Source organism: Abrus precatorius, unplaced genomic scaffold (genome assembly GCF_003935025.1).
Source record: "Abrus precatorius isolate BTA unplaced genomic scaffold, Abrus_2018 Scaffold4, whole genome shotgun sequence".
Taxonomy (NCBI): Eukaryota; Viridiplantae; Streptophyta; class Magnoliopsida; order Fabales; family Fabaceae; genus Abrus; species Abrus precatorius.
Genome location: NW_020874384.1, coordinates 1261084 through 1277630, shown reverse-complemented (window position 1 = coordinate 1277630; position 16547 = coordinate 1261084). Strand labels below are relative to the sequence as shown.

At 33.4% G+C, this 16547-nt stretch overlaps 3 protein-coding genes across 3 annotated transcripts; 2 read left to right on the top strand and 1 right to left on the bottom strand.

Annotated features, from left to right (window-relative positions):
* The first annotated feature begins 2466 nt into the window (after window positions 1-2466).
* Window positions 2467-7560, top strand: LOC113865133 (sodium/calcium exchanger NCL1-like). The gene is made up of 9 exons (XM_027499512.1): window positions 2467-2842; window positions 2963-3169; window positions 3890-4074; window positions 4784-4929; window positions 5184-5445; window positions 6015-6163; window positions 6318-6558; window positions 6682-6963; window positions 7312-7560. Exons 1-9 carry the CDS (start codon window positions 2467-2469, stop codon window positions 7558-7560), a joined length of 2097 nt encoding a protein of 698 aa, XP_027355313.1.
* A 2557-nt stretch (window positions 7561-10117) lies between these two features.
* LOC113865132 (glutamate receptor 2.8-like) lies at window positions 10118-14760 on the top strand. Its single transcript, XM_027499511.1, has 6 exons — window positions 10118-10331; window positions 10742-11949; window positions 12591-12903; window positions 13553-13947; window positions 14371-14538; window positions 14623-14760. Exons 1-6 carry the CDS (start codon window positions 10118-10120, stop codon window positions 14758-14760), a joined length of 2436 nt encoding a protein of 811 aa, XP_027355312.1.
* On the bottom strand, window positions 14387-16366 carry LOC113865576 (pre-mRNA-splicing factor ISY1 homolog). The gene is made up of 2 exons (XM_027500244.1): window positions 15376-16366; window positions 14387-14857 (listed from the first exon to the last, which is right to left on the bottom strand). The coding sequence occupies exon 1, from the start codon at window positions 16288-16290 to the stop codon at window positions 15376-15378; it is 915 nt and encodes a 304-aa protein (XP_027356045.1). The 5' UTR covers window positions 16291-16366; the 3' UTR covers window positions 14387-14857.
* Window positions 16367-16547: the final 181 nt, after the last annotated feature.

The window sequence follows — 16547 nt, the reverse complement described above, 5'->3', positions numbered from 1 at the left end:
ATTGTCTACCAATTATATTATTATTGATATTGTTGCTGCTATTGGCATTGGCTTGACCCGTTTTGCGTTTATTTTCATCTTTATTTTTTTTTGCGATAATCCAGGGCGTTGTTTTGTCGTGTAGCATCTGTCTTCCAATAAAACAATACGAAATTGTCACCTCCTTTATTCCCATAAAATAATACTAATAATAAAAGTAATTTTTATTTAGCAAAAAGGTATAAGAGAGATATGCATGCTTAATAAGGTATGATAATTCATTATCTTCTTAATAACCCAATTTCATATTTTGTTTTATTGTAAAACATTAATTCATTTCGAAGTCTTGTTTCCATCATGGAGTTGAGAACATGTAACCCTGTCGAGTGAACCCTTAGGAAAAACACTGAGCTGAGAAGTGTTTTCTTTCTCCATTGACCAACATGTCTGCTTAATCATTGAAAGACAAAGACACATGATATTGGTCAAATTCATGAACAAGGTAAGGGAATGACATGCAAACTTTTGATCGCCTCTTATGCTTTTGTGAGAACAGAACAATGTAATGATTCACGAAATTCTGAGAGACCAATTCTCAGACACAAACATTGTAAATCATGACATACCTAACCGATTACACTTAGCTTAATCCAAATATGACATGTCACCATTTCAACTACATCTGGATGTTCGGTTTTTCGTTCGGAAAAATCTAAAACCATGTCTTGGATAAAAACCTTGTCTCCTGAAAGTTGTAACTTTTGACCAAATTATGGTTCTAGGATTTCAAAGAGAAGCCCAAGAGTTGACATATATATCGGAGCAACACCATAATTGGTGAAGACCTGTTTGAAAGGGTTGCAACTGACTCTTATAAATTATTTTTAACTTTAACTTAAAATTTATTAAATAAATGTTTAATTAAGCATTATTTTCAAATGTACCCTGATCTTGCAAAAACATATAAATATATATTTGCAAAGGAAACTTCCAAAGTAACAGGCTTTTAGCACAAGAAAATTTGGTAGAAGTGTTTTATTTTTAGGTCACCAAAATTTTCCCATAAATCATTAATTAATAAATTGAGCTATATACATTAGAAATTCAGATAATTTCGAACTACTCGTACTCTCATGTCTCTTAAATCCTTAGACAGAAAAAGTGGATTCATTCTTGGAAGTGTACTTATAAACATTAATATATATCTAAAGGTATGGCAACAAATAATCACTCCGATCATAAACCAAAATATGATTGAAGCAACAAGGACTAGACTATAACTTCCATAACTAAGGGATTCATTTTGGTATTGTCCATTTATTTAACATAAATCACAGTATTTGTTTGTTTCTTGCATGGAAACCTCAACACAAGAAGCTGTATAAATGCGAATATACATGAATAGGGTACATAGCAAAAGACATGAATCTCCTTATTCAAAACACGAAAATCTCAAAACAAATATTACTAATGGTATAAGAAGATAAATTTTGGGATGACAGAAATAAAAGTAAAGCATCTTAAGCAAAGAAACCAAAGAGTAAAAGAATTTACAATATAACATACCTCACCGGAGTCATGATAAGGCCATTATAAAGTATGGATAAATGTCCAACGCAACAGTCAAGTTAAAAAAAAAACCTAACAAAAATATTTTTTAATAAGTTGTACAAAGAAACAGCTTATGTCACTATCTATTGGATTTATTAACTCTAACCTTCTTCGCTGTCAACCTCGAGCACTGATGTGCAGTAGCGTTTCTTAACATATCTTAGAGAAATATTAGAATAAGTTTAGAGAAAGAAAAAGGAAAATGACTAGCTAAATGATAACAGTAATATCATAATTAAAATGATGAAGAAATATTCAAAAGTAACAAGTTCATATAATGTAGCTTATATTAGAGTTTTATCCTATGTTTTTATGATATATTTTCTATACATGTATCTTATGAACACTGTTATCCAATTTCAACTACATAGGTATTTTTATATATCCAGGGGTGGCGGCTTGCTGATGTAGGCCCCTCAAATATTATAAAATTGGCATTTTCAATGCAAATTTGATTGAATGTATTCCTATTTTAATTTGGCTCCTCAAAATAGCATATCCTGTTTGACTCAACCATTGCAATCTAGCCCTATCACTCTATATATCCCAATCACAATAGAACTAACAGCAAATGTATATATGTTTCTGTTAACATCAAAATGCTAGTGGGTAGTTTAATATTCATTTCATTATTTTAAAATTATCATACTCCATTTATAAAAAAAAACATACAAATAAGTTTCAAGTTACCTTGTGAGCAATCTGTGCATCTTAATATTTATGGTTTTCCGTCTATGCACATATGACTTTGAAAAGTGTAAATTCAACCATAACAACCCCTATAAATTGAGCATGAAGGCTGAAATTAAATAATAAAGTACTTCATCCTTTGGAGTCTTCTCTCCAACCTCATTTTCCTCCTGCAAAATGAGAAGCATGTCAAAGGCAGTATGCTTCATTTTCATAATTTTTGTTTTGTCACATGAAGCTGAAGGCCGTGCCCTTCGAAGCAGTGATTCTGAGTTGGTTTCTAATGGAGTTGATGATGTTCAACTCAAAAATTCACACCTGTATCTCAAAGGAAGTGAGTCTTCTGGGAAGTATTGTGAGCAAATGTATGGTTTCTTGCCATGTTCCAATAACATTTTGGGTCATCTCTTTCTAATTTTGGTTTATGAGTACTTGTTATTCCATGGAGAATCATACTTAGCTGATGGAGGTGAACAAGTCTTCAAGATTCTAGGACCTGGCATATTTGGTGCTAGAGCCTTTGATATTCTTCGTGCACTTCCTGAGCCTTTAATTATTCTTGGTATGATACTAATTTAAAAGGTCTCCTTTTTTTTTCCCTTTCCTTGAAATAAACAACATTTGGTGATGATTTATTTTTTGATGGGTGACAACTAGTCCCTAACTATTTATCTTGTGTTAGTTTCTGGACTTTCTAGTGATACAGAGAGTGCACAAAAGTATACTTCCACTGGAGTAGGCTTGTTGGCTGGATCATCCATCTTACTTCTTACATTAGTGTGGGGAACTTGTGTTATCATTGGCAGTGAAAAGTTGAAAAATGACCCTATATTTGGTGACTCTAGTGCCTCAGATTCATCAAGTGCAACCATAAAAGAATTATTAACTGGTCTGTTCTCCATTTGTCTATTATTCTAAGTACTCTAATGCACATTTATTGATGATAACTGATTATTTGGATAAATTTCACAAGTATTTATAGAAAATAAAATAAGGTGATAGAAAAATTCACATTAGTTTTTGAAAACGTTAGATTAAAAAAACTTTTAAAAAAGTTAATCGTAAGTTGTAGAAAAAGTTTGATTTTTTTTTTTATATTTTATTTTTTACGAGTAATTGTAATTGTTGAGAAATTTATGATTTTCCAAAACCGATCTAAATTAGAGTAGAATGATTGAAAGTATATTCACTGTTTAAAGAATAACACATCATTCTTAATTTATTCTCCTAAAATTTAAATTAATTATGCATAAAATTGTTTGATAATTTAAACAATTTTCCCTTTCATCTATATTTTTTAAATTACATATAAATTAATAAGGAATACCACCCTTATAATTTTAATTAATTCTTTTAAATATATTTTAAAAGTTTTATTTAAATTTAAAATTATCATACAGTGTCCCATATTCTTGCTAGATATTTGAACTACTAAATACTGGTTGTATTTTAATTGATGTTTCTAACTGAAATTACTGATCCATTCTTTTCAAAAGGTTTTAACCGATGAAGCTGATGCTTGTCTTTTCATGTTTCAAAATATTCACTACATTACCTTACTCTTTTTTAGTTGCTTGACTTGTAATTCATTTTTAATGGATATTAATAGGTTTTGGTGTTACTTTGGAAGTAGACACTATGAAGAAAGCAAAAATCATGGTTTTGTCAGTTATACCACTCATCATAATGCAAATTCCCACTTTATTCCAATTTTCTTCAACACCACTTGCTGTGACCTTAATGATTGCCCTTATTCTTGATCTCATTTTTCTCATCTCAGCCTTCGTTTACCAGGTTTCTTAATTCTTATCCAACTCTTTATTTTAGTATATTTATGTCAATTCTTTCACTCTATCTAACTGCTACACAATATTAATTAATTGTTATATGGAAGGAATATCCGGTATAGTAGTTCGGTAATTCTAGAGGCTAATTGAATTTTAATTGGAACATTAAAGAGAGATATGAGTATATTAGAGTTTATAATGTAAACATATACTCTGATTTAAGAATATTACTAAGAATTAAAATCGGAGGAACAGAAGGGAAAGAAAAGGCCTAATTTTCTTGCACCAAAATTTTGACTCTATAGTTTTTTATTTGTCTTAATTTATTGTTTTCGTTTCTTTTAAAAATATGAGGCAACAAAGAAGTTTATTAGTGACATAAAAAATTAATATGTGACAACATTTTAATTAATCATAGTATCATTAGAGAGTAAAAATGTTAAACTTTTTTTAAAAAAATAGGGACAAAAAGTAAAAAAAAAAAAAAAAAAAGGAAGCGAAAATCAAAATCTTACAATGACCAAAAATATATTTAAACCTTCTTAATATTAACCACAGTTCTTATTTACTACACAAATGGAACTATCCATATTAGAACACAACATGTATTGATGTTGCTCATTGTCATCCTATTTTCCTGGGGAAGATTTTTTCTCTCTTTGAATGCATACCACTTGACATCATAAGGCTTCTTATTGTTACTAACAAATATGCAGATTTTTACACCCCATATTGAGAAAACGAGACTAGAATATGTAAAACATGGTCAATTGATATTAAGAATTTTTCAACGTGTTGAAAAGCAAACTCTGGAAATGATCCTTACTGAGGATGGAACTCCCAATGTTGCTGCCATAAATGGGTGAGTGAGGTTTCATGAAACAGTTCTCAAAGTAGATATACATACACACATCATTTTTCACATACCACTAATCATCATCCTTCATTTTCCGATTTCTTATTCCCCCTTTTCATCCTTAACCATATTATTGATAATGTTGATGTGGAGCATGTGACAAATGTTGTATATGTATCTACTATCCAAGATTAAATGGCCATTTGCCTAATTGTGTAAACAAGTGTTGCATGCATAACCAAAAATTCTTCAATATGCAGGATATATAATGAAATCAGTCAACAAGGGACCAAGGATTTATTAGTTTCTGAAATAAAAGAGAGGATACTTAATAAGGATGCTACTGAAACAAATATCAAAGAGGAACAAATAGCAGAAATGTTAAGAATTTTTGACCGAAATGGTGATCAAATTATAACCAAGGAAGAATTTGTCGAAGGCTTGACAGAATTTATTAACCAAGCAAAGCATGCTTTGGACAGACACTACCTCCCCAAAAAGGCACTGAACAAAATGTATCAGGTACAAAATTCACCTTGTGAATTCCATGCAAGCCACTAGTGATGAGGAGTTTTGGTAGTTTCAGGAGGTTATAAGTTCGAATCTCTCTGTCGCCATTGTAACAAAGGAAAACATTGTGAGTTATGAAATGAATTCAACACATTATATGTTATGAATCCCAGGTTGAGTAGAACAAGAATTTTAATGCTGTACTTAAGCCATGCATCTCTCTCATCTAATGGATTAGTATTTTAGGTTAGGCTTTTGTCATATTCTTAGTTCATAACAATTGCGTTCTCAAAGGGAGTAGCAATGTTTTAAGTCACATGTCGAGTAAAATAAGATGCCTTAATGTGGTCATGGAGCTCTCACGCCAAATAGGCTAAGAGTAAGACTAGTCTTTTTGGTTGAACTCTCCTAGTGTTCTTGAGTCATAACATTATATCATAAACACATTCCTCACTAGTACTTAAAAAAGTGCAGGATCTTGGTGCCCTTGACATTATTTGTTAATTTTTCTCCACCTATGTTTGGTTGGAATAAGAGAGGGCATTTCTTTTCTAAGCTCATCCCTAATTTATTTTGAACAGGTTTTCATCAAGCCATGGATTGAACACACAAGAAAAGAACGCGAATTGAGGGGACGTGTTATATCTGAAGTATTAAGGCATGCTCAGAATGATATAGTTGGCAGGCTTTGTAAAGATGATGGGACACCTGATGAATCTGTGATCAGAAGGTCAGCATCAATGTTTTCTATATCTAAATGCAAATATTTACCTTAATTAATTTGTTGTTTAAAGTCGATGCCATTTGGTTGTCAAATAAGGAATTTAGTGCACCATTAATATTTTTGAGTATTTTTACCTGTTCTCATAGCTGTGATGCAACAGGTTATTTGAAGAAATTGATACCAATGGGGACAACCATGTCTCAAGATCTGAGTTAGAAAAACTAGTCAAGGACATTCAATTTGTTAATGCAGAGGTGGCAATTACAAAAATGTTTCAAGAACTTGATATTAATAGAGACAATGAAATAAGTGAGAAGGAATTTGTTGATGGGTTTACAAAATGGATAAACACAAATTACTGTCACAATCATCACTCATCTCTGCCTTATGGAAACCTTCAAGTAATCCACACTTCCTTAATTCAGATAACTCACTAATTTGTACCTATTTTTAATTTTTTATGGATCAAACACTGAATAATGTAAATTTACATGCACTTGCACTCTTTGAAATGACTGTGTTAGACCTGGGAAGAGGTTGAAAAGCTGGTGGAAGATAAGCAAAGCAAAGGAGTATATGCATGGTTGAGTGCTTTAGGATATGTGGTGCTGGGAATTACTATGCTGTCTCTTCTTGCAGAGCCCCTGATAGCCAGTGTTGAGAAATTCTCTGAAGAAGCAGGAATTTCATCATTTTTCATATCATTTATTTTAGTCCCCTTGGCTACAAATTTTAGAGAAACTACCTCAGCAATCAAAGAAGCTAGCCATAAGAAGAGAAGAAACACTTGTCAAACAATATATGAGGTTAGTCATCTTCCCGTGCCACTTTCACTTCACTAATCTAACTCGATATTTAGAATAAATAAACAATTTGATCCCTAAAGGAGAAACTTTTTTACCTGAAAGTCCCCAAATTTGTTAGCTTAGTCATACTTTTTTGGACTTCCTACAAAGCAAAATGAGAATAAAATGTAAGCAAAATTAACACATTTAAGAGCTCAATTTTACGGAAACACTTTTAGAGAGTCCTTAATTGCCAAATTATATAAAACAAAACTTTCAAGGATCAAAGGTAAATAAAGTGTCACTTTCAGGGACTAGTTTTTGTATTTATTTTTTTCATATGACCTATGAGGATTTATGTGAATGCAGATTTATTCAGCTGTGTTCATGAACAACATTCTTTGCTTTGTGGTGATCTCCATTCTAATATATGTTAGAGATATAAATTGGGAATTCTCAGCTGATGTACTTGTTGTAGCAATTGTATGTGCTGTAATGGGCCTCACTGCAAGTTTTCGCTCAAGTTTCCCTCTTTGGACAGCCATACCAGCATACCTCTTATACTTCCTATCATTACTTTTACTGGTTGTTCTCAAAGATGTTCTGAATTATGTTTAGTGAATCTTGGAGAGCTAGCATTATCAATTCCAATACCAAATTTAGATTTTTATTAGCAAATATATATACAGTCCAGCCTCAAGAAGAACATATCATGGATTATGATGGTGTTGTGAGTAGACAAATACGTAGGAAGGAAAAATGAATAGTGATATTTATTAAGAACTTTCGACTGTGGAACTTGAAAAACTGGACTTTCTATTCATAAAGACTTTTGTTTGAATGCTTAGAAGAAAAAAAGAAGAAGAGTTTGACTAATAAAAGAGGAGAGCTGTAGAGAATGAGAAGGAAGATTAATAAAAAATCTAATTCTGAGAAATTTAAAATATGAGTATAAGAGGATTTTGGAAGATTTATAAAAACTAGCTCTAAATTTGTTAACAAGAAATATCATCAAATAAAATTTTCCGTCTAAAATTAACTCTAAAACAGTCTAAGAAAAGTGATACAGAAAGCTGAGTGCAGTTGGGCCACAACAGAAAGATGGCAAATTGAAAGGGAAGAGAAAAATACTGATAAAATTTGCCTCCAAAATTTTAAAAAAAATAGAAAACTCAAGACAAAATGATATATTTGACCAGATACAGATTTCTAACCCTATTAATTATGTAACTGTATAAAATAAAGTATTTATTTCATTCTTAAAAAAATATTTTTTTGTTTATTTATAAAAAAATATTTTTTTGCAACAGGAAAAAGTTTTATAAAAATAATTTTTATATTTTTACTATGCTACAAAATGAAATAACAAGGAAAAAAAGATTTTGAAAACATTTGAGTCCAGCAAATTTTTATCTTCCTTTTTACGTATTATAACGTACTAACAAAATTAGAGCCACATTGTGAATACCACATTTCTGTGGGTACTTTTTCTTTCCTTTAAAATTTAGTTATAGTTAAAATTATAAAAAAAAATTTAATAAACTAATATAAACGTGCTCAAATTCATTTAATTTCTTAATCACTAAAACATATTTTTAGCCTTATTCTAAAAAAAAGAACAGAAAAGAAGTGAGTCTAAAAATAAACAATTGTAATAACAAAAACTCCTTTTAATAAAAATAATAGCTTTAGGAAATGTTAAAGTTTATTTTTCTTTCCTAACAAATGAGAGACAGAATTTTGTCTTAGTAAGATAAAAATAATAAATATAAAAAAATAATTCCTTAATGTGGTTTTGAATCATTTTCTGAAAATTTCCAGAGTTTTAATTTTGTACTAGAGCGAGCGTAAGCAACACGATATGCTAAGCTTTGAATGGTTTATAAAGCTTGTAAAATCCAAACACAAAGGGTCTTGTTTCTACAGCATACCCTTCTTTCTCGCTTAATGCCAAATGAATTTTTAGTCAAGAAAAAACCCAAAGTCTTTGTTTGTCAGTGTCCTTTTAAGCCTTCTTTTCTTCCTTGAAGTTTCCACAATGAAGCAGTCTTAATCATTTCACTTCACGAGAATATAAAGAGAATCTTGAAAAGAAAAGAATAAACTAATACTAATTTTAGTTTTTTAAACCGACATTCATTTTAGTTTTTTCAATACAAAATAATAAAAAATAAATAAAGTAAAAAAAGATTAAAATGATCAAAATGAAATTTTTATAAAGTAAGAGACTAAAGCAATAATGCTCACACATTAAGGCATTAAAATAAGCATTTCCTTGAATAGAATCATAACTTTGAATTCAAATAAAAATTTCATAGAAGAAACTTTCCACACTAGTACGTTTTCTGTAATTTGCACTGCACATGCATGTATCCTACAATGTAATTGCCAGAAATTCAAATTTTATATAACTATTAGATTTATTTTTTTTACCAATGTTTATTTTTAAATTTTCGACATGTGCAGATAACATAAAGGACTCAACAAGGTTTTAAAATTATGGTTATGTTGTTATAAAAATTTCAAACATCACAATTCACAAGAAAATGCGGTTGAAGTAGCAACAATTGTGCGATAACAACGTGGTTAAAGGGACTTTTTGTCTGTTTGACTTAAAATTGAATAAATTAATTTTGATAAAGTTGATTTTGGGTCATTCAAATGAATTGAAATACGCGTATAAATATACCGATAATTTAGTGTGAATCCAAACATACACTTGTTGCTCCAAAAAGAGAGTTAATTATAAACAAGCCAAAAGTACTGAGACAGAGAAATAATTGCATTGCTTAACATTAGATTCCATGTCAATTGCATGTAATCCAGGTTTTACCTGCATGCCAAATGGTTTCGATTGCTGATATTGATTCATTGCTGCCTCCAAATGTTTTATTTTTTCAAATTGCTTCAAACTTTTTGCCAGAACGTTGGAATTTGACCCATTAAAACTAATAGTAATGTTCCTAAGAATCAATGCGGTCAAATATTATAAAATGGTATGAACATTGACTCCTTCAACCCAAAAAGAAAAGGCAAGTTTTTTGTTTGACATATGTTCTTTAAGCAATCTAGAATTTATGTTTACATTTATATAATGGGATGAGTGTGTCTAGACTAGCAATATTCTATTATAGTAAATATGCATAGGTTTGCTTTTGTGATTTGGTTTATCAACATGCATGTAATTTTACCTCGGAATAGTGAAGCTGATGTGAGTTCTGATGTTAAGGGCATAATAGGAGCTATTTTAGATGGCAGCTCTCGCATTGGCCAAGAGCAAGCAGTGGCTATGAAGCTGACATTGGAAGACTTTCATCATAATAGCAATCAGAGTTTTACTTTGCATGTTAGAGACTCTAAAGGGGATCCTCTTCTGGCAGCTATTGCAGGTTCATCTCTCATTGTCTGTCCCACTGCTTTAAATAATTCATTATTAACAGTGTATATAATGTCTTTTAACCATGCAATGACCTTTCAAAATCATGTAAAGTTGAGTCTATCATAAAGTCAATACTGATACATTCCTTGGTAGGTGATCATTCAAAAACAGTTTAAGATATAAAGCTATCAACTCTTCATGATTTACATATTTATCAAAATATTAGTAGAAGATGATAGTCTGGCAATCATAATTTTCATTGTTTATTGCATTTTAGTCCATTGCCTATGGCAATCATAATTTTCAATTTTTTCCATTCTTACCAATTTCTCCAATATGGAACAACAAATTATTTCCTAGAGTTTAGACATCATTTGACCCTTTTCCTTTCTTCTTGTAATGTAATGTATTGTTTGGCAGCTAAAGATCTTATTGATAATCAAAAGGTGCAAGCAATCGTTGGACCACAAACATGGGAAGAGACATCTTTAGTGGCTGACGTATGCAACCAAAGGAGCATACCCCTCCTTTCTCTAGCAGATACAACTCCAAAATGGGCAATAGAGAAGTGGCAATTCCTGCTCCAATCCTCGCCTAGCCAAGTCATGCAGATGAAAGCTATAGCTGAAATTGTCAAGTCTTGGAATCTCTACAAGGTAAGCATAATATATGAAGATGGAGACTCATCCTCCGCTGAAGTTTTACCTCAGCTCTATGAAGCTCTCACAGAAGTTGGCACAGAGTTAAGCAATGTTCTAGCCATTCCACCTTTTGTTTCCTCTTCATTGTCTCAAGAACTTGAGAAGCTAAGGGGAGGGCAATGTAGAGTCTTTATTGTCCATTTATCCCTTCCTTCGGCACTGCACCTTTTTGAAACTGCCAAAAGAACGAATATGATGGAGGAAGGTAATGTATGGATTAGTACTAGTACCTTTACAAACCTTGTTCATTCCTTGAATACATCCACTATCTCCAATTTGCAAGGGATTATTGGAGTCAAGAGCTATATTCCAAATCTATGGCACCAATATGCAAACTTCTACCATAGATTTCGTAGAGAATTTAGCTCAGCGAATTTTGAAGAGTATAATTATGAGCCCGGGATCTTTGCAGCCCAAGCTTATGATGCCGCATGGACTGTGCTTCAGGCAATGAGGGAAACCAAACCAAAACAGGGTCAACTTTTTCTAAACAAGATTTTGCTTAGCAATTTTACTGGTTTAAGTGGGAAAATTCAGTTCACTGATAAAAAATTATCTCCAGCGCGTACTTTTCAAATCATTGACGTGATTGGGAGGAGCTACAGGGAAATTGGTTTCTGGTCAGATGGACATAGTTTCTCAAAATCTTTGGACCAAAATGCTTCTTATAGTTCTTTTGTGAAGGAATTTGGAAAAATGATCAATCCAACATGTTCTAAACGACTAAGAATTGGTGTCCCCTCTACATCAACATTCAAACAGTATGTCGATGTTACTCAAGATCATTCAGAAAAAGTTACTTCCTTCGAGGGATTTGCTATAGATCTTTTCGAAGAAACCGTAAAAAAATTGCCATACCATCTGGAATATGAGTTTTTTGCCTTTAATGGCACATATGATGATTTGGTGAAGCAAGTTTATTATAAGGCAAGTGTTTTATTTCTCGTATGGTGAAGCTCACTTCATTAATGCAAATCACTGATAATATATTGCTAAGAAGCACAGACTTTTGAATGATAGTCGTGTTATGTTGTAATTGTGTCCGACATGTATCTATGCCGGATACTTCATAGACACTTCAAATACCTTTAGTTGCATTTTTATAACTTTTTACATTTATTTTTTAAACTTTTATACTAATATATATTAGAAAACCATAATACTTAGATAAATTTTAACATTTGATATGTCTACAGTAATTCAATTTTAAATGTTGTATTATCGTCATGTCGTGTCCTGTGGCATTTAAAATTGTTTTATCCTTTGTCTAGTAATATTTGTATCCCATGTGGTATCTGTGCTTCTTAGGACCTAGATATATGATATACAACTTGAGATAAAAATATAACTTTAAGAGAGCACTTCTCCCTCAACTAATTTAATAATTTTATATTTCACACCCTAGCTTTACTTTCATTTTCAAGCTTATAGTGCACACTAATTTGGTGTGAAACTATCTTGTCCATGTCTAATATGCTGGTATATGGTAGCCTCCAGAAATTTTTTTCATTAGTCATATCATAATGCCATTTACTTTGCACACTTGGACTGATCTATGCATGATGCAGAAATATGACGCAGTTGTTGGTGATGTAGCAATAGTGTCCTCGCGTTATGAATATGTTTCATTCACTCAGCCCTATACTGATCCAGGAGTGGTGATGATTGTTCCTGTTAAACCGAAGACAGGCAATAGAGCATGGCTATTCATGAAGCCTTTTACAAAGCTCATGTGGGTTCTAATATTAGTCATCATTTTCTACAATGGCTTTGTTGTATGGATGATTGAAAGAAACCACTGCCCTGAGCTTAAGGGGCCTATTCTGCATCAAACAACAACTATGCTGTGGTTGGCTTTCTTTTCTCTTTTCTCTTTGAATGGTAATTTCTTTCTTCCTTGTTCATCTATTGTATCCATCTCATTTCAATATCTTAGGGTGTTTAGCAGTCTAACATCTATAACTTCGAAGTTCATGATGTAGCCAATAATACTTGACAAGAATTAACTATTCCGGAAGCTTAATTGATTGTTGAAGATTAGTCTTAGGATGTGTTTGAAAGAGTTTCTATAGATATTATTTGGGTTTACAAAAATGACAACTTTCCTTTAAATTCTTTTTAACTTATTTTAACAAGCTTCATAGAAAAGCTTATTAAAATGAGCTAATTTTATCTTATTTCAATTAGTTTCACCCTCAAATTTACGAATAAGCTATTAGCTTAAGTGTTATAATTAAGTTGTTTACCCAAAACGTGCCCTTAAAGCATCCAAAGATACAAGTCCCAACTTTCTGTTCTAAAATTCAATTTATTTAAACTACTAGTATTAGCAATGAGCAAGGGGTGATTGATTTGGTTAATCTGTAGAAAGTCATAGATTTAAACATCTATGCCATCATTTTATCCAAAAGAAAATCGATTCAATTAATAATAATAGGAACAACTGTAATCAAACTCTTGGCCATTTGGGCATTGTGACTAATGCTAACAACTATCTCAAGTAACATATTTTGCTTAATTGGCTGCACAGGGGACAGGTTACACAGCAATTTATCAAGGGTTGCAATGGTGGTCTGGCTTTTTGTGGCTCTAATCATTACACAGACCTACACTGCTAGCCTTGCCAGCATGTTGACTGTTGAACGGTTTGAACCAACCGTAGACAGCATTCAGGTGCTCAAGAACAGCAATGCCAAGGTAGGATATGATAGAGGATCCTACTTGAAAAGATATATCCAGGATGCATTGGGCATCAATGCTGAAAACATCAAGCAATTCAACTCATCAGAGAACTATGCTGAGGCCTTCAGAAACAAAGAAATAGCAGCTGCCTTCCTTGACATTCCTGAGGCCAAAATTTTCCTGGCAAAGCACTGTAAAGGGTTTACTCGAGGGCCTGCATACAAAGTTGGAGGATATGGATTTGTATTGCTTCAAATATTCTTTCACTTTTGTCCTGTTTTAGTTTTTAAGTAATTCTTGTGTGAGAACAGTGTCTATGGCTTTGAGTACAATTAAAAGCTCAAACAAAGGTTTGATAATTATATTAACCATTTTGTTATCACGAGCTCTTATAGCTTATTTTAAGCAACTAAAAAAATAAAAGAATTTTCTTTGAAAAAAGGAAGCATTTATTACATCAAAAATACAAAATGTGAAAAGCTATGTCTGTCATTTTTGGTAATTTAAAATCAGTTCTGATGACTGATGCTAAAACCGTTATTTTAGTGAAACTTGGGCTTTTATTTGGATGTAGATTATCACATTGACATGTAAGAATTATTCTTAATTTCTAGCTCCTTAATTAGAATCAAGTTTATGTTTTACTTTGTTGCAATGTCTTTACAGGTGTTTCCAAAGGGATCGCCATTGATTCATGGTGTAAACCAAGCCCTACTAAACATATCTGAAAATGGCACACTACGTGATCTAGAAAACAGTATGCTTGCATCAGAAGAATGCAAAGATGTAGACCCAGGTGCAGAAACTACTAGTCTTAGCCCTGGCAGCTTCATGGTGCCCTTCATCCTAACTGGAGGCACTTCAACAACTGTTCTCTTAATTTACTTGTTTTCTGTAAATTATTTATACCATGGACAGAGAACAATGTGGAGTCTAATGACGGCTGTGATTAAACGTTGGCGATCTAGAAAGAGACTATTATCAGGAAGAATCCACAATGTGGCAGAAAATCCTTTAAACTCTTCCAACATTTCTAATATGCAAATTTTAGCTTAAAGAAAAGGTTTTAAGTCAATAGTATTGTGCAGCTAGAACGAGGATCTTCAAATAACTTTCACCACCCCACCAGGCAATTGAAACTGGTAGTATGTTCCTACATATTCAAGGTTCATAGCAAATGTAATATTTTATTACTTTTTGTGTTAACACTGATAAAAATGACATAAAATTATTAACTCTATTATTGACATGTATTTGACTTGACAAAATGCAAAATTCCCTTTATTTCTTCTGATTTCAAACTTTATTACATAAGAATAAATCATACCACAAAATAATACATCACTGCAGATAGGAAAAAAGAACTTTAATGACACAATAAAACCAGTATCCATTTGCATTCCCCTTTGCAGGTACATAGAAACTCAAAAATTGCCAGCACGGTGCATTTCAATTTTCTCAATGAAATATCATCGTCATCATCCAGTACAATCTATAACTATAAATACACCGTTCATTGCATTTCTCAAAAAACTAGCACAATAGCGATACATTTCTGTGCAATCACTGTTCATTGCTTTGCATCTAATCTAATTCAACAGCAATAACATGTAACCAACAACCTAGCTAGCCATTCAAATTCCATCCAAGTTAAACATAACCAACACGAACCTAGCGCTGAATGTTGAGCATGTCCTTGGCCTCACTCTGCTCCTCCATGAGCCCCTCACTCACATACCTACTCAACAGATCCATCTTCTTCTTCTCCAGCACCATCCTCTCAATCTCCTTCTCATCCGGCAAAGGAACGTGCACCACAAACTCCCTCCTCTCCTCCTCCTCCAACCTCTCCCTCCTCTCTCTCTCCCTCTCCCTCTCCTCCTCCACCACATCCTCCTCCTCCTCCTTCAGCAACTCCCTCGCCACCGCTGTCACCTCCACAACCTTCCCGCTCTTCACTCCCCTCCTCGCCTCCCTCCTAACCTCATCCACACGCCGCCACTCCTCCGCAGCCGCACGCCGCATAGCATCCTCCGCCGGCGCCTCAAGCCGCTCCAACACACCATCCTCATCATCACGGTAACCATAATAGCTCGCATCAATTCGCTTATAAATGTCATAGCGCGTGCGGCGCTTTCGAAGTTCCGGCGGTTTCTCGAAGAGTTCCCGAACGCCGGGGAGTTTTTTGGCGGCACCGAAGTATCGGTAGCCGGGGCCACGGCCCCCAGGGTTGGGGACATCAACGATGTTACCGTCGAGGTCAGTCATTTTGGCGGAGTGCTTGGTGTAATTGGGACCGCCGAGTTCAACAATCCGCCGTTCCCAATGCGATTTCTCGCGAATTAGTTTGTTAATCTCGTCATTGAGATCGCGGAGACGGTGCTCGCCGAGACCCTCGTTCTGGATCTCGGCGACTTTGCGACCAATCTCGCGCATGATTTGCTGGCGCCACTTGTCAGCCTCGGAGAGATCGCGGCACTCGGAAGCCAAGAAGGGACGACGCTCCTTGGGCTTTCTTTTCTCCTCCGCTTGCATCTCGACGAAGCGGTTCAGCGTGGATTGCCTCTTCTCTTCGTTACGAGCCATCTTCTTCTTTGAAACAGAGAATGAAGCCTAGCAAGTTCCCTTGATTTGAATTGAAGGGGTTTTGAATGCGAAGAAGGACTCTGCGAGTGTGCGGAACCCTAACTCTGTTTCCTCTCTTGCTTCTTCGGCACACAGGGACACTATTTAGTTGCGTTCTGAAGTAGCCAACAATAAAATACTTTTAAAGTAGTGGCTTTTTTATCAAGGCAATAATTTAAAAAAAAACACATCAAATCCTAATTTTTTATTTTTATAAA